The sequence below is a fragment of the Zootoca vivipara genome, chromosome 11, assembly GCF_965207765.1.
Source record: "Zootoca vivipara chromosome 11, rZooViv2.hap1.1, whole genome shotgun sequence".
Lineage (NCBI taxonomy): Eukaryota > Metazoa > Chordata > Lepidosauria > Squamata > Lacertidae > Zootoca > Zootoca vivipara.
In genome coordinates, this window is record NC_142594.1 from 25,315,631 (window position 1) to 25,339,260 (window position 23,630).

Here is a 23,630-nt window from a genome sequence, read left to right on the forward strand (position 1 = left end):
ATGGAATCTAATTAATGAAATGTAATAGCGATGTTTATTTTTGTATTTTTGTAACTATTTGTTTTATTACTGTGGAATTTCCAAAAGAAAGCATTTGTAAAAATTAAAAGAATAATTTAAAAATAGTAAGTTGCATTACTGAAATGAATGCACTTTTCGACGATATTCTAATTTTCCGAGTTTCACCTGTATAATCAAAATGAAAACAACATATTGCACCTGGTATTTTTAGTTAATGTAAGGGAAACTGAAGTACCATATCTTTCCGTGTATAAGACGCCCCCTATTTTTGGGGACTCCAAATTAAGAAAACACCTCTCAGCACTACCCGTATATAAGATGAGCCCCAATTTTAAACCTATTTTTTGCTAACCCCCCCAGTCTTATACACAGAAAAATACAGTATCTTGACAAATGCAGAATATTAGGTGGAAGACAATAAATATAAAGTTGCCATACTTAACTTCGTTTTCTTCTTTTTAACAGATAACAGAGAAAATGAACTGGAGCTGAAGTCCCATTGGTCTGAAGAATTTAAGCAACGTGTCCCTGGAGCATTTAAGACCAATCCTTTTTGGAATGTACTGTCAGCATCCAATCCTTTTTTAGATGATGTAGCTCAGTCAAACAACAGAGAAAAAAGTGACAAGGGCATATCTATCTTAAAAGAAGACCCCTATTTATTTTCTAGAGATCTAAATAACAGAGACTCTGCTGCTTCGTCTGGAGACGAATTGAATCTTGATTATCTTTTTCTTCGCAAATCTTCCCGGAGATCGGCAAAATCTCGGAGTGTTTCAGATCTCTTGGATATTGTAGGGACCAAGACATTTGAACTCCCTTGCACTGCACCGTCCAACCATATCCTGCCTCCAAACAGTGAACCTCTTCAGAATGACCGTGAAGCCTATAAGACAGCGTGGTTGAATCAAAGGCAGCTGGCCCGATCTTGCCTGGATTTGAATGCGATAAATCAGAGCCCGGGATGGGCCCAAACCCAATCTGTAGAAACGCATATAGCTTGCAAAGTGAGTCATGAAGGCGGCTCCGTGCAGCTTCCTGACTCGGAGATTGCGGTTCATTTCCCCGAAGGCCACGTAGCCTTTGGAGAATTCCAAGAGGTTGGCTTACAGGCAATCCTTGACTCCCCACCGTCGCTTAACCATGAGTTTTCGACCACTGTGAGCCCACTGGTTGAACTTACATTAAGTAACCTCAATACCACCGAAGCCATTTTGCTAGAAATGAAAATTGCAGCCGAGGTGAAGAAGGACCCTTTCAGTCAGGTTATGACTGAAATTGTATGTCTATGTGGTTTCACTAAAGAGGGTCCGTTTGAAAGAATAGACAACTGTTACATCTATAAAGATACTATCCAAGTCAAGCTGACGGACCTGAGTCACTTGATGTACATTGTGGCTGTAGCCCAAACCAATACAGTTAATTCTCCTGCAAGTGCCTGGGAGTATATACACAGAAAGCTCTCGGTTGGGATTTATGGACCCAAACATATCCACCCTTCTTTCACAGTTGTATTTGCCCTGTTTGGCCACAACTATGTCCCAGAGAAACTTACAGTATGTGACATTAAAAAGGGTGGAAAGAGCATGCCCCCGGTGGTTTTCCAGCTCTGGGGAAAGCATACATTTGCACTCGAGAAGCCACAAGATCTCAATATTTTTGTGGCCTCTTGTGACCCTGATTTTGAAGTGAAGGAAGAGGATCAGGGGAAAGAAATCAAAGAAGGGATACTGAAAGGGGGCGGCGAAGTGATTCACCAACACTTCCCATTTTCTATAATCAACAGAAGGAAAATACATCTCTTTGTCTTCCGCGTCCAGGTGAAAGCCCCAAACAACAACCTGGTGTGCCAGTTTTACATCACAACCCCTGAGCCAGCTCCAAAGCCATTGACTGGGGTGCTCAACAAGCCAAACCGATTAGAAAGACGCAAGGCGGTCAACTCTGCGCCACTGCTATCAACGCCAACAATTAAATATCCAATTTTTCAGGACAAAGCGTTACACGTTGCCTGCTATGGCGTAGCTTTGAAGACAGTGTTGCGTCAAAATAAAATCGACTACTTGCTGGAATATTTTAAAGGCGACACAATAGCACTTCTTGGCGAAGATAAGGTGAAAGCCATCGGGCAGGCTAAAATAAAAGAATGGTACGTGGGCGTTCTTAGAAGGAAAGTTGGCCTCGTACACTGCAAAAATGTCAAAGTGATAGCCAAAGACCAAGCTATGGATATTGATGATAGCACAATCACAACCCAAAGCCTCCTTGAGCAAATTGCATTGCCTTTTAGAAAGCTGACTTACATCTATGCAGCAATCTTATCCACGGTATCAGAGAAAATGAACGATTGGAAAGCTTTAGCTGATGCCCTTGGATTTTCGCACTTGTCTTTGGATGCTTTCAGTGACGTACAAGCTGAGAAAGAATCAGAAAAAGTAGCCTACGTTGTGAAGAAGCTCAAGGAGGTCTGCCATGCTAACAAAAATACAAGGCGTTTCCTGTACGAGCTGTCTGTTGTAAGTACTGCTTAGATGTGTCCTGTTAGGCCACATTCACACCAAACATTTGACCCCTATTCTCACAGAGCTACTGTACATTCCCCAGAGTTCCCCGGGAGGGAGGATTGACAGTTAAATCATTCTGGAAAGTGTAGTTCTGTGAGGAAAATGGGGGTCTCCTAGCAACTCTCACCACCCTTAACAAACGATAATTCCCAGAATTCTTTGGGGGAAGCCATGACTGTTTAAAGTGGTACCATAGTGCTTTAAATGCATGGTGGGAATGTGGCCTTTGTTTATGTGAGGCCCAGATGAGCAATAATTGGTATAGCTAATTTGTTGGGATTATGGTTATCCTTCTCCACCTCAAGGCCTGTAGGCAGGTGAAAAGATGCAGCAAAGCTATTTTAGTAGGAAAAATGGCTTTGTTAGCCGTGTGAGCTGCAGCTGCAATGGAAACGTTTAAAGAAGTTCTTGGCTCTGTACGTAGTTCTCTCACATGCTCCTTTATAGGCTTGTTGGATCCTGACCAAGATGTCTGAACAAAGCTGGTTGTGAAAATGTTCACTTAATGTTGAAATTATGTAGAAGCTGTGGGGCAAAAACACACTGTTGATCTCTAGTTTTTGATTAACTTATAAGAGCCTGCCTAGTTCCTTATGAAAGCTTGGAAGTGTGGGAGCCAGTTACAGTTGTTGTTAGACTGTAACTCCTATCATCCCTGACCATTGGCCATGCTGTCCGGCTGGGACTGATGAGAGTTTGAGTCCAGTACACTGGGGAACCCAGCGTAGTGTAGCAGTTAGGGTGTTGGAATAGGCTCTAGGAAACCAGGGTTCAGATCTCCACTCAACCATTAAGCTCACTGGGTGACCATGGGCCAGTCACCAACTTTCAGCCTGTCTCACAGGGTTGTTGTGAGTATAACATGGAGCCACATATGGTACCTTAAACTCCTTGATATACAGTCATACCTCATGTTACGTCCGCTGCGGGTTACATCTTTTCAGTTTACGGACATGCCGAACCTGGAAGTCCCGGAACGGGTTACTTCCGGGTTCAGTGAGTGCGCATGCACAGAAGTGCTAGATCATGCTTTGCACATGCGCAGAAGCACCAAATTGCGTCATGCATGTGCGCAGATGCGGCGCTTCAGGGTGTGGCCTTTTCATGTTGCGAACGGGCCGCGGGAATGGATCCCGTTCGTAACCAGAGGTACCACTGTACAGGGTGAGTCCTTTAAAAGAGGCCCCGTGGATACAGAGTACACATGTTCCACGGGGCCTCTTTTAAAAAACTCACCCTGTAAATGCAATAATAAATAAGTATCTGGAGAACATGGTGTTGTCTACCTCTGGTGCGGTCCACCTCCCATCTCTGGAAAACATAAATGCCAGACAACTCTTCCTTTATCCCTATGGTAGAATTCCTGCCATAACACTTCAGAATCCTAGGTGGAATTATTGGGGGGGACCTTAAAGATAGCTGTGCGTCCTGATGATCAGCTGATGGGTGAGACACTTTGCCCCTTTGTAATGAGCCAGAGCCCTTCATCCTTTGATCTCTACTCTCAGCAGCACTGGCATTGTGAATGCTTTCTAGCTGGAACTGAAGTTCTTCCTGCATTTCAGCACTTTGCTCAATGTAGAGCAGCATTTCCCAGACATTGTTGGGCTGAAGCTCCTCTTCACCCCAACCAGCATAGCCGGTAGTCCAGCTGCACCAGGAAGGCTGAATGCGGAGTGCTGTTGCCCCTGAAAGTTGTTTTGAGGGTGTCTCCCCCTTATCTGGGTTTCCCCCTGACTTTTCTTATTGAACGGTTGTAACTGCAAGCGGTCTTCCTTCATAATGAAGATTTCTCCTTAAAGTTCTAGTATTAGCCTGATAATTGCATTCAGTTAATGTATTTATTGGTAGAGAAACAAGAATCGTTACTGTAGCACTTTGGTTTGCAAGGAAGTGTAGTTAAAAGGTTTGCCTGGCAGCGTTGCAATGACTTTATGGTACTTTCTTGTACTTGAAAAATGTAATAGCTAGAGGGATTACTCTTTCTCCATTGACTAAGGGAGCAATCCTATTTTGTTTATTTGTTTGCTTATTAAATTTGTATACACAATACGCAAGAAGCTGGCTTAAAGCAAACCAAAAACTTGAACAAGGCTACTGTTGGCTGAGCCTGACAGAGGGAAAGGAAGCCTTTAGGTAAAGGACCCCTGGACAGTTAAATCCAGTCAAAGGCGACTATGGGGTTGTGGTGCTCATCTCACTTTCAGGCCGAGGGAGCCAGTGTTTGTCCACAGACAGCTTTCTGGGTCATGTGGCCAGCATGACTAAACCACTTCTGGTGCAATGGGACACTGTGATAGAAGCCAGAGTGCAAGGAAATGTTGTTTACCTTCCCGCCGCAGCAGTACCTATTTATCTACTTGCACTGGCGTGCTTTCAAACTGCTAGGTTGGCAGGAGCAGGGACAGAGCAACGGGAGCACACTCTGTTGCAGGGATTCGAACCGCCTACCTTCTGATCGGCAAGCCCAAGAGGCTCAGTGGTTTAGACCACAGTGCAACCTATACTGGGTTATCAGATCATGTGACCAAGCTAATAGGCTTAGGATCCAGCTCTGGTCCCACTCCCAGAATGCCCCTTCCTTAGGCGCTAGGCTGGGTAAAGATATTTTGGGCTGGGCCCCAGCAGAGACAGGATGAGTGAGACATGTCCTCATTTAAATACAGTGGTGCCTCACTAGATGAATGCCCTGTTAGACGAATTTCCCGCTATACGAATAGGTTTTGCGATCGGAGGTTGCCTTGCAAGACGAGGTTTTTTTTTTGCGAAGCGTGGCCATAAAAACCTCCAATCACAAAACCTACAGGGCATTCCTCTAGCGAAAGGGGAACGAGCTACAGCACAGGAAGAAGGCAAAGGAAGATCAGCTGAAAGGCACTGACAGCTGTCACCGCCTCTCAGCTGATCTTCCCTTGCCTTCTTCCTGTGCTGCAGCTCGCTCCCCTTTGTGTTCCGCTGGTCTCTGCCGGTGAGGGGCAACCGGCAGAGACCAGGGGAACACAAAGGCTGTAGCGCGGGAAGAAGGGGGGGAGAAGTGGATTCTTCCCCCCGCCGCCAAGCCAGTCCACGGCGGGGGCTTTTCGGATCCTCCGCTTCCCCCCCACTGCCTGACAAGGCGGGGATGGGACGAGGCTTCTCCAGCCTCGCCCGATCCCGGGCAGTGTGTGGTGGGGGAAAGCGGAGGATCCAAAAAGCGGAGGATCCGACGCTGCGGGGATGGGATGAGGCTTCTCCAGCCTTGTCCGATCCCGGGCAGTGTGTGGTGGGGGAAAGCGGAGGATTCTCCGCTCCCCCCCACCGCCCGACACTGTGAGGATGGGACGAGGATTCTCCAGCCTTGTCCGATCCCCGGGCAGTGGAGGCGGGAAGCGGAGGATCCTGCGCTTCCCACCCCCACCGCCTGACACGGGCTTGCTAGGCGCCATTGGAACGGCGGCTAGCAAGCCTGCTGTTGCAAGGGGGGGCGGGATCAGCGCCCAAAAGGAGCCCTCTCGGGCGCTGCTCCCGCCGCCCACCCCCTCACCTGGGTGGGCTTGCTAGACGCCGTTGGAATGGCGGCTAGCAAGCCTGCTTTAGCGGGGGGCGGCGAAACACCCCAGCACCGGCGCGCTTTGGCCCCATCACCCGGAGCCAAAGCGCGCCGGTGCGGGGATGTTTTCACTGGCTGCCTTCCCCAATTCAAGGGGAAGGCAGCCAGCGAAGCACCGGTGCACTTCGGCCCCGTCACCCGGAGCCGAAGTGCGCTGGTGTGGGGACTTTTTGCCGGCTGCCGAAAGCCCCGCTTTCCCCTCAGCCCGTCCGACACAGCGCAGATCGGAGGAGGCTTCTCCTCCGATCCTGCTGTGTCGGACGGGGTGGGGGGAAAGCTGGCGGCAGGGGGAGAGGAAGGAAGGAAGAGAAAGGGCTGCTTTCTCTTCCTTCGTTCCTCTCCCCCCCCCCCCGCCCAACAGAGCCCGCATCTGACGGGGGTTCGGAAGCCCTGTCAAATGCTGGCTCTGTCGGGCGAGAGAACAAGCGCCTGCCTGCCTTCCCCAAGCCAAGAGAGCAAGTACCGCTGCCGCCGCCAGGCCCCCGGAGCCCATAGGAACGCATTAATTGACTTTTAATGCGTTCCTATGGGAAACAGTGCCTCGCTACACGAAATTTTTGTAGGACGAATTGAGTCCTGGAACGAATTAATTTCGTCTAGCGAGGCACCATTGTATACACTCTCCCCAGCATGAGCCTAACACACTAAGGTCCTTTCACGGTGGCTCACTATCGAAGTCATAACAAAGCACAACACTGTCAACACACACCCTTAAAAAAAGCTTGAAAACAAAAACCACAGCAAGCCAGACAGGGACACTGTGACACAGGTCTGCAGCCTTCGCACCCGACGAAAATTCAACAAATAGGGATCCAAACCTAACTTTAGCAGGAGGGAGTTCTACAGATGGAGTGCCACAACTGAGAAGGCCCTTTCCTTAGATCACTGCAATATATCACAAGGAGGGCCTTCTCGGTAGTACAGGCTAGTGGATAATGGGACAGGTGCTCCTACAGGGGCGCAAGTCATTCAGAGCACTGTAAGTTATCAACATAACATTGAAAGGGGCCCAGTACTGTACTGTCGGTCAATGCTGAACCAGTGTTACATGGTTCAGAAAAGAAGCATAGCTCCAGCATGGTCAGTGTTAATTTAATGGTTGTGTGTCTTATTTTATCTGTAAGCCACCTAAAGTCCCTGTCAAGGAAAAAGGAGATGTGATGATGATGATGATAATAATAATAATAATAATAATAATAATAATAATAATAATAATAGGCATCTAGAAGGCACCAGGTTGGGAAATGCTGGTTTTGAACATAAGCCTTTCGAATCTTAGTCCTATTTCTGTGATGAGACGTTGCTCAAAATAACAGAAGTCCTTTAGCTTCAAAAATAGCAAGGGCTGGAAGTCATGGGTTTTGTCATTGTCAAGATAAATATACCACCGCTTAAGGACTTCTCACTAGTTTTCTGCCACTGCAATTTTAAACATGGACTTGCAGGTAAAAGTTATGTCTCTTGCTTCCAGCTTCTTCCCTGAGGCTATATTTTCAGGGTCATTATACAGATGTCGTTCTCGTTGAAACTTAAAGTACCTTTTCATTTGGTTTTTTTTATTTTACAATGGCAGCTTTCTGCCAAAGAGCCACAGCGTCTTAAATGACTGAGAATATAATTGATGCATATAGGATGGAGATGGTGTGGAGATGCTACGTAGGATCAGACCAGCATATGATCTGTAGTGGCCAGGATGTGCAGTGCCCACCTTCGACCTGTGCAGAAACACTTTTGGGCGGCCTCCTTGTGAGAAAAGCAGTGTTAAAATGGAGCAGTCTATACTTCTTCCAAAGATCTTCTATGAATCCAGTGTTTCTGTGTTTCTTCCTGAAATAACCACATTAGAGGATCAAGTTTCCATCTTGGTGTGGGATATGCAGCGGTCCCATTCTGGGATCGAACCTGTAACCTTGGCATTATCAGCAGCACGCTCTAACCAACTGAGGAAATGGGAGTTCAACAACTTCTGAAGAGCCAGAGACTCCTACTTAAACCTTGCATAATTGGTTAGTTGTAAGCTGCTGTGATTTATTTATTTTCTAATGGTAGTACAGTCGTACCTTGGTTTTCGAACAGCTTAGTTCTCAAACGTTTTCGCTTCCGAACGCTGCAAAGCAGGAAGTGAGTGTTCCCGGTTTGCGAACTATTTTTGGAAGCCGAACGTCCAACAGGGCTTCCGCAGCTTCCGATTAGCTGCAGGAGCTTCCTGCAGCCAATCAGAAGCCACGCTTTGGTTTTCCAACGTTTTGGAAGTTGAACAGACTTCCGGAACGGATTCCATTTGACTTCCAAAGTAAGACTGTATATAAATATTTAAAACAACATTTTAAGGGCAAAATGGAAGAGATATTTTCTTGTCTCAGACGGAATGCAAATTGTTTTGTTCAGTTTTGGGCCAGCAGAGCAAAGCGATTGCATTTACACAAACCTGAGCATTTTAAAAGGACGCTCAAGTAAAAAGGGCTGAGAGCGAGAAGTCGTTTTTTGTAAAAATAAAAATAAAAAATGATTATACAAATGGGCCACAATGCCCACATATATTTCTTTTCTTTTCCTAAGCAGATTTTATCCTGCTGCAGTCTAGTTCTAAAGTAATTTCTCAGGACAGAACTTTCAGTAATTTCAGCCGGTCTTTTCCCTGGTTAATGACCATAGGCAGGACTGTCCGAAATATCTGTAATCAGGAATAATGAGTAAACTCTATTATTGATTATGCAGTCCTAAGACTGACATTTATATAAAACCATACTCTTCTTTCTGGGAACAGTATACTATTTTTGGCAGTACTGTATAGGGATAAATCTGGGAAAAACTAATTAGTTCAGATTTCCTTTTAAATCTGGCTCCTAGGCTAATTGTTCTAGTGAAAGAGAATTGATACAGATTCACCAGGGGTTAGTAAAATTGGTAATAATTATTCCAGTGTATCTATTGTTTTGCTGCCAGACGCAAGATTCACAAAGCCCTACTCAAGTTGGAGCCAAGCAGATTTCTTATACTCTGCTTTGATCACCGAAGCCTTCAGATGGGACACATTTTGTGCCCCTGCCCCTTAGATTTAACGGGCCTTTACCAGGGACCAAGACTTCTGTGTGGGCAGACCCTGCTCTGTGGAACTACTTGCCCCATGATCTTTGTTCGACAGGAGTCATCCCTGCTTTCTTTCAAACGTATTTTAAAAACTGTTCAATCAGGTCTTCGGAATCTGTTTAAAAAAAATAAAAATAAAAACCAACTAATTTTTAATGATATGTTCTTTTTGCTGTGGCTATTTTGGCGTATTGTGTTTTTAATCTTACACCTTGCCTTGTTATAATTTCTACAGGAGTGTGGCTTATAAATATTTAAATAAATATATGTATGGTGCCGTATCTGACTAAGTAACACATAAAGGAGGACCTGTTGAAATCAGTGGACTGAAGACTCCATTCAAATAGCATTTCATTCAGTTTTCATGATTATTCCTTACCTAATCATTTCCACATTTTATGTGATCTTTCTCCACATGTGAAAAAGCCGCTTCTGGAACACTAGTGGAATATTTAGCAGAAGTTTAAGTGCTCGTTTCCGTATTGCTTCAAATAGTTGCACAAGCCGGCTACAATTAATTGTTATTCATGGTTGCTTGAGAACATAATCATCCAACTTGTGGTTGCAGGCCCTGCTGAAGCTGGATTGCCAAGGATTACTTGCACGCATCACGCAAGACACAGTCATTTTTACGTCTGCTGTGAAGCTTGGGAAAGGCTGGAGAGAGCTGGCAGAAAAATTAGCACGACTCACAAAGCAACAAATCGAAGCTTATGAAACTCCCCACCGGGGCACAAATGGAGATGTCCCTCCAGAGGTGAGACATCTCTCACTTTCTTTCACTGTGCTCTTTTGCCACCAGAGCTTTTTAGGCTGAATATAGACCATTGTTTTTATAACTGACTTTTAAAGTGGAATTGCTTGCCATGGGATGTACGTGTACACATTCCTTTTGTCCCACCATTGTCTCTGGTCAAACAGGGTTGCATAGGTTTTCCGAGCACAATTCAAAGTGTTGGTGCTGACCTTTAAAGCTCTAAACGGCCTCAGTCCAGTATACCTGAGGGAGTGTCTCTACTCCCATCGTTCTGCCCAGACACTGAGGTCCAGCGCCGAGGGCCTTCTGGTGGTTCCCTCACTGCGAGAAGCGAAGTTACAGGGAACCAGGCAGAGGGCCTTCTCAGTGGTGGTGCCCACCCTGTGGAACGCTCTTCCAACAGATGTAACGGAGATTAGCAACCGTACAACCTTTAGAAGACATCTGAAGGCAGCCCTGCTCAGGGAAGTTTGATGTTTTATTGTGTTTTTAATATTATGTTGGGAGCCGCCCAGAGTGGCTGGGGAATAATAAATTGTTGTTGTTATTGTTGTTGTTGTTTCTTAAATGATATAATACCCATCAAACGTGGTGAAAACAGAATTGATCTATACACTCGTGAAACTGCCTCTCTTCAGTCCTAAACATCTCTCTCTCTCTTCTCTCTCTCTCCTCTTCCTCCTCCTCCTCCTCTCTCCCCCTCTCTCTCGGTCTCCCCCCCACACCCCCGTCTTACTGTTATGTGTCCAAAATTTCAACTCTAATAATTCTTGTCTGCGTTATAATAACATGACACAAGATTGCTCAAAGCCATTTCTCAAAGCCCACCCAAAGAGACAAGTTGATGGAGACCAAATATTGAATTAAACATATAAATTGCTTCTCTAGAGAATTTAAATGGAGTCATCCTGAGGGTGTAAGTGTAAAGATTAATTCTGCAATGCAAAGGACCTAAGCCTGCAGTCCTGTGCATATTTTATTTAGGATAAGGTACACTGAACTCTGGTGAGTTCTGAGTAAACGTGTTTTGGATTGTTCCGCATCTGTCAATGAAGCTATAGAAAAATTTCCATTAACATTGGCCTTTATCAGCAGATGATTTTGGCTTGGTATCCCAACCAAATCTGAAAATGTGTAGATAATGTTGGAGGACAATGGCAGCTAAACTAGCAAGTCACATGAATGTATAATGCAGTGAATAATCCAAACAGGAAGAAATGCAAAACTTTGAGCATTTCAGTATAATTTGGCTTTCAATTTTTTGTCTGTATGTTGCCCACTACAACCCAATAGTTCCCATAATAGAAAAGAGGTCAGAATATTATTCACCTCGTTTTTTGAATCTAATTCTTTTGGCTTGTATTTAATTTTGATTGTCAGCCACCTTGGCTTGTTCTTTGAGTTACCAGATTTTTCATGTAGTTCTCTGATATGTGACTTGGACTTGCACTTAAATAAGACAAAGATAGGCAAAGATCACCTAGGTGAAATCTTGCATAAAGTACTGTTTGTCAAAAAAGGGGGGGGTACTTGATTTTGCAGTGGTCCTCCTCTCTCTTTTTCTTATGTTTATGTTTTTATTTGGAATCATTCATCACGAGCAGCCTTAGAAATCTCATATCAGCTGCCACAGTGATATTAAGCTGTCAAGCTAGAAGTTAAATGAAATATTCACAACAACAAATAGCTGCCTCTTTCTCCGTCAGCATGCAACGTGCAGGAATTTGATAACTCTGTGCGCAGTGTTTTCATTTTTCCTGTGTTTATTTATAGCCTGGTCTTTCCCAAAGGAGGGTCAGGTTCTGTAATAGCACTTCTTGCCTTACTCAATTCTTACAGCAGCCTTGTGTGGCAGATCCCACTTTGCAGATGAGATACTCACTCTGACGTTTTTTATTTTTGTATTAGTTTCACCTGTAGGCTGCTTTCCCACATAAATGTGCCCAAAGTGGCTCACAGTGCTGCAAAAATAAATAAAATAAAATGCACATTGTTACAATAATAGTCTAATGTGCATTGATTCCAAAATATACATAGTATGATAATCCAGCACACAGTGCTTTAAAAGAGTCTGATCCTCCATGAATACTATATTCTACTATACTATATGGAGGCCATATAGCCCTGAATACCAGTTGCAGGGAATCACAAGTGAACAGAGTGCTGTTTCTCTTGGGTCCTCCTTGCAGGCTTCCCAGAGGCATAGCCACTGTGAGAATGAGATGCTGAACTAGACAGAACGTTGACCTGATCTAGCAACACTATTAATTTGTTCCTAAATAATTCATTTTGATATTACTATTACCTGTAATTAATGAATTAAATTTGTATAACCCCCCTTCATCTGTAGATCTCAGGGCAGTTCACAACATAAATCGGCTCCATAGCAGATGATGATTCCATCCAGCTGGGGCTTCTTCTGCAGCCAATCAGGGCTGGGTGGAGTGTCCACCAATCAGGAGGGAGTGGACAGTTAAATGGTCAAGTTGAGTTTGGCTTGGTCATGGCTAGGGATTAGCTGGGCATTGGGGCGGTTTGCTAGGCAGGGCAGCCTCGATTACTTCCCCGAGGAGAAGGATAAAATTCTAAAATGGGCCTGAAAGTGTTTTCTTGGTTTAGGTAGGAGAACGAAAACCCATTCTGGGAGGAATCAGTTTAATTTTGTTGTTGTTTAGTCGTGTCCGACTCTTCGTGAACCCATGGACCAGAGCACGCCAGGCGCTCCTGTCTTCCACTGTCTCCCGCAGTTTGGTCAGACTCATGTTGGTGGCTTAGAGAACACTGTCCAACCATCTCGTCCTCTGTCGTCCCCTTCTCCTAGTGCCCTCAATCTTTCCCAACATCAGGGTCTTTTCCAGGGAGTCTTCTCTTCTCATGAGGTGGCCAAAGTATTGGAGCCTCAGCTTCAGGATCTGTCCTTCCAGTGAGCACTCAGGGCTGATTTCCTTCAGAATGGATAGGTTGGATCTTCTTGCAGTCCATGGGACTCTCAAGAGTCTCCTCCAGCACCATAATTCAAAAGCATCCATTCTTCGGTGATGGGCCTTCTTTATGGTCCAGCTCTCACTTCCATACATCACTACTGGGAAAACCATAGCTTTAACTATACGGACCTTTGTCGGCAAGGTGACGTCTCTGCTTTTTAAGATGCTATCTAGGTTTGTCATTGCTTTTCTCCCAAGAAGCAGGCGTCTTTTAATTTCGTGACTGCTGTCACCATCTGCAGTGATCACCATCTGCAGTGATCATGGAACCCAGTTTAATTAGAAACCAGTTTAAAGTCCAATTTTAAATAAAGTTCTGATGGTAATTACTTCTGTAAAAAGGTTTTTGGCTGAAATGAAGTGGCATGCCCTATCCGCTTAACCATCAAGCTTTTAACCCTCATTATGTGTGTTTAAATTAAATTCCAGTTTTGTTTCCAACATGGCTCATCCTTACTTTGATCCTCTGGGTGAGGGAGAAGTGGTCACAGGTTTTCTTTTCACATTATTAAGAGTCCTTGCTCCTGGATATTAGCAGTTGCTACCACATACAGAGAATCTCAGACCTCAACAGGTTGTTTTAAAGCACCCCAAACCTGGTCATGTTCCCTATCTTTATTGAGGGAGTGTGCCACATCTGTTTTTTCCAACACCCCAGTGTCTTTACGGTTCACGCTTGCCAGTTATACCTGGAGTAGCCAACCTGGTTCCCTCCTGTTGCTGTTGGACTCCATCTCCCATCATCCCCAGATAGCAGGTATAATGGTTAGTGCTGATGGGACCTGTAGTCCACCTGAGGGCACAGTGCTGGCTACTACTGTGCTGCACAGCAGTACATAACACTGGCCAGGTTTGCGACATAGCTGGGCAAATTGCCCCTCTGCCCTGGTAAGCTCCATAAACTTGGCAGGCAGCATTGAGACAGCAGGAGTATCTTTTGGACAGGTCTCTCCTGCAAGCAAATCTGGTCTTGAGCAACGTCATGTAGTAAGCAGAGACTACAAATTCATTCAGGTTTTCCAAACATCACTAGCTGTGATCACTAGCTCACAAGCACTCTCAGACTTTAAAAATAGCACTTGCTTATTCAGTCAATCTATATGAGCAGACACTCCTATTACATGACTTCTTGCCATTCTGCATCTCCTAATTGTCGTTAAGTAAAACAGTGGTAAGAATGAATTGCACTCTACCCTGTCTCAGATTCCTGACTTTCACGGACCAGGCTGAGTTTGCAGAACTGACATCTAGGAAGCCCCCTTTGTCTCTCTTTAATTTGCAAATCGAGCTCAATTGAGAACATTTGATCCAAAAGCTGCAGGTTCAAGGTTATTTTTACAGTATCTGTCTGCATTTTGAGAGCTTGACAGTGAGACTGGCTAAACTTGCTCCCCATCTGTGGTTTTCAGATTTACTTCAAAGGTGGTATGTTTTTAAAATAGAAATTTCTGATGGAGCATCATTTTAAAAAATGGCTTCCATAATTATCCATTATTTTCTGCTGTTCTGATTTGCCAGTGTTTATGTTTGAAACGATCCCCCTTATTTTTAAATGACCCCCCCCCAAGAACAGTACAGCTTTCTGTTTGCCTTTTTGCTATCTTCTGTGCTGATTATGTGTGGTTTTTTTTTTACTTTGCTGTTGCACCTTCCAGTTGAAATCTACAAAATGGGAATAAAATTAATTTCCACTAGGAATTCCTAAAGGTTTTGTCTGTGCAGGGCTGCAGTGACCCAGTGCTCGTTAGGAATAACTGCTAATTCCTAAAATTGTTCTTCCCTATTGTCAGGGGGTCTCTCTACAGAGAGCCCCCACCAATCATCCTCACCAGCTCCTCGCCCAGCCCAGCGAGTCAGGAGAAAGGAATGAGGAAGTTAGTGTAGTGGAGAGAGGGCTATCTCATGTATCAGAGCCCCAGCACCGCTTGGAGAGAGGGATAGGGGAGGAGGAGCACAGAGGGCTTTCAGACGCAGGGCAGCCCTTCCCTCTGACGCCCAAATTGAGGTGTGCACCCACCCGTAGGGCCAGGGGGTGGCGCTTTGGTGTGCCCAGGCTTTTATGCTGGGCGAAAACCCGCAGGAAGCCATTGCGGGGTTCTGACACGGACTGAGCAGTCATGTATGCTGATGTTCTTGCACTGTAAATAGTATGCACAATAAATCTCTGAAAGACAAGACGGAGTGGAGCGTCTTTACTCAGGAGTAGCCGCAACCACCTCTGACACCTATTATCAAAGATGATTTCTGGGTTGCCAGAGCTTGTGATGTCCATGTGTTTTTAGTGTTGCTAAAAAGTAGTTGCAGGCCCCCTCAACTGGTTCCTGTACTTTACGTGAGATATATGTCGAGAAATTTAAAGTACTCCTTTGAATGAGTCAGAATGTTGATCTTTTTAGCCCAGTAATGTCACTTTGCCTCCCAAGTTCTTCCTTGATGAGATCTTATCTAGAGATACTTGTGGTTGAACTTGGGACCTTATTATCGCTCTCCTTTCCAGTTAAGCTTCTTTTAAATTTTCCAGGAGAAGTGATGACCTACTTTGGGAAACTGCACTAGAATTTGAGCTGCTCGAGTAAAATGTTAACATTCATTGATCAATGGCCATATTTGGAGTTAAAAAAATTAGCTGCTCGGCGATCCAGGTCCAGCTCAGGGGGATTTCATGATTGATTCCATTTCATTAATTTCATTATTGAGTACAATTTAATTTAAAGCATTTTTATCCCTCTTTTTCCATTAAAATGTTCAAGACAGCTTACAAAAGTTAAAAAATAGCAGAACAGTTAACGAGACCCGCAAAAACACACACACATCAGATAAAATATAAACGCTTTTCCCAGCCTTCAAAATTTGTCTGGTGCCAGACGTATTCTGCACCTGGCTATCAGCGACTTGCGACCAAGTGAAGATGCCTGGGTGCCTAATGTCTCCACCACCTGGAGGTGCATGCCTGGGGATCCTTGAATCTTTGACTGTTTTCACACATTAACAGCACATCCTGTAGAATTCCATCCATGATATTTTATCTGTATGTTCTGAACAAATTTCAGGAACCGGAAAGTTGAATTGCAAAATACAACTTTTGAGCTGTCTATGTCTAGCCCCCAAATGGTTCCTAATGTAAAGGCAGTGTTATAAATTCGGATATATAAGCCAGGCAGCAAATGACTCCTTAAACCAGGGTTACAACTAGTAATTCTGTTTTGGTGATTTCACCCTGGTTTAAGGAGCCATTTGGTGCCTAGCTTATATATCTGAATTTATAACACTGTCTTTACATTAATCAACTTAAAATACAATGGCAAGCAGCCTAAATTATAAAAGAGGAGCCTAAAAAACAAACAGACAGACAGACCGACCAGCTGCTTTCAGAATGCCCCTCAGACCGAATCGGTACTTATAAAAAGAGGAAGGAAGAATTGTCTTGGGGCTGACAATTTCATTAGTGATTTAATGACTGGTAAAAATGAAGCCATAAATTCCTTCCAACATGCTGTGGACTTTTTTTAAAAAAAAGTTACCTACTTGAATGATATGAGGACATATTTGACTGTATGTTTAGAGTTATAGTAATATGATAACTATAATATGATATATAATATAATAGTAACATGGGGCGCAGGTGACGCTGTGGGTTAAACCACTGAGCCTAGGGCTTGCTGATCAGAAGGTCGGCGGTTCAAATCCCTGCGGTGGGGTGAGCTCCCGTTGCTCGGCCCCAGCTCCTGCCAACCTAGCAGCTCAAAAGCATGTCAAAAGTGCAAGTAGATAAATAGGTACCGCTACAGCGGGAAGGTAAACGGTGTTTCCGTGTGCTGCTCTGGTTCGCCAAAAGCGGCTTTGTCATGCTGGCCACATGACCCAGAAGCTGTATGCCAGCTCCCTCGGCCAATAATGCGAGATGAGCGCCACAACCCCAGAGTCGGTCACGACTGGACCTAATGGTCAGGGGTCCCTTTACCTTTACCTTTAATATGATAATAAGTATGGGGTATGGGTGAGAATAGTCAACTGGGGTATGGCTAAGTTATTACTGTTTTAAGCTGGTGACTTTAATGCTATTGTTGCTGCCTATGGATTTTAAAGGGTTACGTATTTTACCATGAATCTGTATTGAAAAAGATAGTAAGCCACTTTGCTTTTTGTGGAACGCTCTCCCCAGGGAGGTTTGTTGGGTGCCTTCATGATATATTTTTAAGTGCCAGGCAACAAAATGTAAATGATAATAATTGATTCCCGGTATGTTTTCAACTGCAGATGATGTGGAAACCGGCGTATGATTTCCTGTACACCTGGGGAGCTCACTATGGAGACAGTTACAGAGATATGTTGCAAGACTTGCAATCTGCACTGGACAAAATGAAGAATCCTGTGACCAAACAGTGGCGAGAATTAACCGGAGCTCTGATTCTAGTCAACTGCATGGAGGTTCTCCAGGCAAGCGCCTTCTCTAAGATGGATGAAGACTAGAAGTCATCTAATTTAGAAAGGCGCCGTGGAAATTATCTTCCTGAAACACAAAGCAGTTAAATGAGAGCATTTGCATCAAGAACCGTTTAGCTCCTCTGCCTGTGAAAATTATGCCTATTGCTTCTGGCTTTTATGGGCTTAAGCTTTTTTAAATGAAAAGATCAAGTCATTTATTTTTCAAGCAGGACCAGTTTTCCCTTGCTTTCCTTCTTACTCATGTCCCTACAACAACATGTCTCGAAAGGTGTTTGTGTACAGCAGTCGGAATCTGAACAGCCTTGCAATGGGCTGCACATTTTGGGGGGAAGTTTAGCACGGGAAGAATTTGAGCTGGGCAGCATAGTTACATTACTTATTCAGAGCATTTTACCTAGAAATTGTTCCATCTGCCTGCTATTGTCATTCCTGAGAGAACCAGTTAGGGAAACTTTGCGCACTCTTGTGAATACATTATTGCTCTGAGGTAATTGGAAAAGCTGTTTCATCACATGTAGAAGGTACCATAAATATATCCTTCATTACTTTACTGCAGTAGCACCCCGGCTTACGTTACCCTTGAGTTACGTAAACTTCGGGTTGCGAAAGTGGCAAACACAGAAGTATTTCGCCACACGTGCATGCGCAGACGCACTCTACCGCGCTGCGTGCATGCGCAGAAGCGGTCCCTCCGGTTGTGGAAACCTCGGGATCCGACTGGAGCTCCGGAACGGATCCCGTCTGCAACCGGAGGTACCACTGTATTCATTGGGTGTATAGATTCCAGTGGAAACGGACTGTCTGAAGGCCTCTCTGCCAGGTATCTGTATTATTGACCCATGTTTCTTCATGAAAAAGTGGTCTGTCCCCTTTCTGAATGTCTTGTGATATTCATTTCCCCCAGCAAACGAGCCCCATCTCTCATCCCCAGGTAATGGGAGCCCCACCTCCATCTTGCCTTCTTATTCGGCTCTAAAGCAGATCCAGAATTGACATTCTGTGACGGTGGCGACATATTCTTAGGGTCAGTTCTCTGCTCAGTTCTCCACTCCTCAGGGCAAATGAAACGCATGGTCGGTGCATGATTGTTATGGAAACTGCCCACTGGCATAGGAGCGACAAAGCAATCTGCTCTGCTGCTGTCATAGTTTCCAAACTTGTATCCATAACATGGTGGTTTCAACGTCCACTTCCGACTATCAGGCTCTGCTTGATACCCCTTACATCATGATGACAAATGAAACCGTTTTTAATGATTTTAAAAAAAGTCTGCATCCACCCAGGTACGTCCAAAGATAGATATTATTTTTGCACCATTGCATGTGTCAAAGGTTTAATGTACAGATGCAATTTATTCACGTTTTTTACCTGCTGTGTTTTATTTGTGTGGGCTCTTAAGTTGGGTAGTCCTAGCTTACAAGGGTCAATGGCAGCTGTTGAATCACTGACTGTCCCGTTAGCCATTACCTCTTCTGTTTGTTTGTTTGTTTGTTTTAATTCAAGAGGTACACAGCATGGCATTAGGGACCAAATGTATTTGCCATTATTATTGGTTTGTGTGCTCTTTTTAAAGAAAATCTGTTCCACTTTTTGTTTCACTGTAGTAAGAGCATTGGGGGGGGATATGCATTGAGATAATGTGTGGATAAGAAGGCCACAGGGAGACTTGAGAAAAATAAATAGGCTCTAAACCTCAGTGCCATTTGTGCCTTGTGCCTTGACAATCTTACCATGATCTCAGCAAAAAATATTAGTAGTATGAATTAATGTTGCAAGAAATGTGGCAGTTAACCACACCTAATAGTTCTAATACGTTACACCCAAAACTGCAGAGAGAGAAAGCTAAGTGTTCATTTTTTTAGTGCGGTGTGCGCTCTGCATAGGCCCAATTCAGACACAACAATCTCAGACCATTACACCGTGGTTTATCAGCCAATGAAAAGCCTGCGCCTGTGTGGTTGCTCTTTGAATCTCCGCTCCTCTCATGTTCCTGGCTTTGTTGCTTGAGATCACGGCTTCTTTGAACCACAGTTTCCTATTACATCTGATCTCGTAATTGCTGATTTAATCTCTGCTTATCATGGTTATTAAATCACAGTTTCCTGGTGCGGATGTATCTGGAAACTGTGGTTTTAATCAGCCAAGCATGAAGGGAAGGATAGGGAGGGAGCGTACAGGTTAATGGCTCATTCTCAGACTGGTGAGCCATGGTTTGTGGGACCAAGATTGTTAGTTGAAGCTTGCCCATAGAAGTGAACCATTCCGCCACTAAGACTGTTACTCTAGGGTAAGGTTATAGGATATGATTATATGCTCAGTTACTGAAACCCAGTGTCTTGTGTTCATGAAGTTTCCTGAATCTAGGGAGCTGGATTCCTTGACAGTAAAACAGATGTAGGTTTGTATTGGGGCATTGTGTTTGGACTCCCTCACACATTAACAGATTCCTTTGTGGAGGGCTCCACTTCCATTTAGGATGCAGGCATAAGCAGCCAACATAGGAACATGGTACTCTGTGAAGTGGCTGCAAGTGAGACTTTCTTATATGATATTGGAAATGGTCCTGGCAATGCCCGAAGAAAAGACTACAGTATGTCTTGACGGAAACTTAACAGAGGTTACTGTTCCAGGACCTACTTCAGCAAGCATGTTGAGGAGCAGAAGGAGGAGTTTGGTACCTAAGGAAGCAAAATAGGATGAAAGGTATTCTCACCTCCTGTCTGCATTTACTATGCATTTCCATGTATGTGTACTCAGAAGTGAATCCTGCTGTTCCCAGTGGTAGGAATGCCCAAGACCAGGGACCCCCAAACTGCGGCCCTCCAGATGTTTTGGCCTACAACTCCCATGATCCCTAGCTAACAGAATCAGTGGTCAGGGATGATAGGAATTGTAGTCCAAAACATCTGGAGGGCCGAAGTTTGGGGATGCCTGCCCAAGACTGTAGCCTTCCTTTGGGTAGGGGTTGGGGAGTAACCATCATTCTTAAAGGGACTGGGTTTCATTTTCACTAAATTGGTCTTCCTGGTTTTTTATATGAGCATTGCTCAATTTTATTTTGCTTGACCAAAAATATAAAGGCCTGATGTGAAGAATTCTAATAGTCTCTGTATAACAGATGAGGAAAATTGCCAACATTTTGCTTTTATGGAAGGGATTCCAGGTTCTTGGTAGGTTTTGACGACAAGGGCACCTTATGCAAGGAAACGAGGAGCTGAGCAATCCTCTACAAAGGCAGCTCATATTGTGTTCATTTTCAAAGTGCAGTTTTTGGAACTGATGTTGTAATGTTATTTTCTGATATATTGGTTTAATACTTTATTAAAATATATATGTTTTGTGTATTTTGATTAAACTGACTCTTTTAATTCTGATTTGGGACATACCACATATGTCACAAGTGCAAAATCTTCACCACTGGACCTGCCATTGTATTATTGTTTTTATTTATTAAATTTGTTTACCTCCCTTCATCCGAAGATGAAACAGGGTGGTTCATGATAGAAAAATACAAAAGGAGAATACAAAATACAAAACAAAACAAAACAAGCAAGAGGGAAAACGTCCAACCTTGTATTAGATAAATAGCATTATTCTAAGCAGAGAGGATTTAGATTTTCAAAGTTGTGTATGTGTATTTTAAATAGTGGTTGGGTGGCCACTTAACCAATTCTATACCAGTGGGTTGGATCTTTGAGGTCCCTTCCAATTCCATGCTTCCTTGCGGAAGGGAAGTGGGGGTGTATCTGTCCTGGGTCGTGAAATGAGCTCCCCATAGATCTAGAAATTGTGTTGAGTTTCCTTCTCAACCTCCCAGTGTCTCGCGACAACCTAAATTAGGATGGTGCCAAAAATGAAGGGAAAGGAGGGTGTCTGTGACTGGTAAATCAGATTTCCCTCTAGGTCTAATTAGAGGTAACTGCTATCTATTTGAGAATGCCGGTGGAGGATCAGAACACTGCAAGATCTTAAAGCTAGCAAGCAAGGAATATAGGTCAGGGCATTTTAAGAAATAGCTGTGGTTGATGGCATTGGGAGGTTTTGAATAGCACGGACTACAAATATGCAAGAAGGCTTTAGATTTTTCAGAATTTTCAGTGTGTGCGTTCCCTGACAGCCTGTGCTTTGGCTCACTTATGTGAATCTAAATGAGGCAGCGAAGCTATAAATACGCCATTTTTCATCCTGAACATCAAATGGAAGCAAGTACCACTGAAATCGATGTGTTTAGTCTCAAGATCTAATTAAGGCTTCCTTGAAGCTCCTGGGTGCGTAACTAGCAAATAACTCTCGAAATAACTTGTAGTTTAGCTTCTCCTTTAAAAGGATGTATTTTTAATTTGAACAAGTGCTGAGATAAGTGGCGTACAGGTTCTTTCTCTGCCTCCCCACCCCCACCCCAAGCTTATAATAACTCTCGAAGCGAGCAGAAATATGCAGTTTGTGTGTGATGACATACACAGCATTTCTGTACAAGCTATTATGGGGGTTCACCTTAGCTGGCTTCTTGGTATATTTCCCCCTCCCTCCCTAGTTGAGAAATTCACATATTTTTTTTGTACTGAGACGCTGTTCCATGCCTAACATGGGCTTACTTTTCAGTGGAATACAAAAAGAAAAAAATAAATAAATGCAGGCCAGCCGTTGTCTTCAGAATAACCCACGAATATTTGGTCATGTCTACGAGACCTGTCAGTTGGCGTCTGCACCATGAAACAGCTACCTGATCCCCGAGTCTGTGGAATTGTGGTTTCTGGAACAAAGCCTCATGCTACTCCAGTTGACTGACAGTCTGGTGAATTCCTCTCCCTCTGGAAAACTCCAGTGTCACAGAACCAGGCTGCTCTCACCACAAACGGATTATCTCCCCCTGAATTTGCTAATCTCTTCTTGACACAGGAGGATAGGTTTGTTCAGAGCTCCATATACGGAGAATTCATGCTTTGCCACACTACAGAACCTCGGTCCTCATTTTAAACATTTTTGCCAGTCCACGTGAACTTCCAGATAATATGTGACCGTAGGGGCAGTGTGAAGCAATCCATCTAAATGCTCTGGGCTGACTCAAGCACAATTTTTAAGTATCAGTGTGGCTTGATTTATTTTTGCTGATTTAAAAAAGAAACAGTTGGAAAGGGAGTTCACTGCATTTCTGCCATTCTAACCTTAGTCCATCTGCGAAAGGCACAGGAGATTTCTTTCTGGGTTTGTCATATTTATTTTCATTTGTTAGAGTAATTCTAGTTGTCTTCTAAAAAAAATTAGATTTCGCCAGAATTGCAACCAAGACCGACCAAAGCCATTCTACTATGGGTTTAGTCTTAGTTCTTGCTGCTTGCGTTTACGCTGCAATGTAAAAGATGTAAAAGGCCCATGACTCTAGAATGGCACTTTGTATCTCAGAAGCGGGGGACAAAATTCAACCTGAAGGGCACATTGCCTTTCGGACACTCTTGGGGCAGAATGTTAGTCATGGGTGGAGGTCAGAGGCAAACGTGGGTGCAGAAATGAATAACAATGTTAGCTTTCGTACACTAGGGTGTGGCCTAGGGAGAGTCATGAGGACCAGACAGAGCTTTGGAGGGCCATGTTGGCTTCCTACCCCTGTTCCCCCCCCTTATTTAAATTATTGACAATACAACTTGTGTGGGATGTATCACCACTGAAGCAGTCAAATACAACACTTCCTGTTTCCTAGAGTGGACAGACAGGGGAATGTTGCTCCAGACAGGGATGACTTCCTGTCATACCTGCTCTGGAGCATCCTCTCCCTGTGTGTGACCAGGTAGATGGGCATGACCCTAGCAGACCGTATAAAAGGGCGAGTCATGCAGCCATCTTTCTCTTTGAATCTTTCCCTCTCTTTTCCTCTTTTCCTCTCTTCTGGCTCTTAGCCAGCAACACGTGGATGGAGGCCACAAGGTAGAAAGTCTGAGACCTAGCTCAGACTTCTTTTCTCTGCAAATTTAACTGTAACCACAAGATAAAGCCTGCCATCAGGATACTACTGTGAACTGAATGTAAGTAAACTTTACCATTACTTTGAAAGAAGACTGCCATGTTATTATTATTTTTAAGAGGGAAATAAAGGGAAATTTACAGGAACTATCCAATCTAGACAAGCCAGACTGGATTGCTCAACTTAAATGATTATAATGAATCCATCAACTTGCTTCCAG

At 44.0% G+C, this 23,630-nt stretch overlaps 1 protein-coding gene across 3 annotated transcripts in view; it reads left to right on the plus strand.

Moving 5' to 3' along the window:
* Positions 1 to 20,795, plus strand: part of MACC1 (MET transcriptional regulator MACC1) — a 35,731-nt gene extending 14,936 nt beyond the window's left edge. For all 3 annotated transcript variants that reach the window (XM_088653676.1, XM_088653675.1, XM_035129674.3), the window contains 3 exons: positions 487 to 2,537; positions 9,833 to 10,021; positions 17,263 to 20,795. In XM_088653676.1, coding sequence (XP_088509802.1) covers positions 487 to 2,537; positions 9,833 to 10,021; positions 17,263 to 17,475 — 2,453 coding nt within the window. In that variant the 3' untranslated portion in view covers positions 17,476 to 20,795. The remainder of the gene's footprint in view (positions 1 to 486; positions 2,538 to 9,832; positions 10,022 to 17,262) is intronic.
* Positions 20,796 to 23,630: the final 2,835 nt, after the last annotated feature.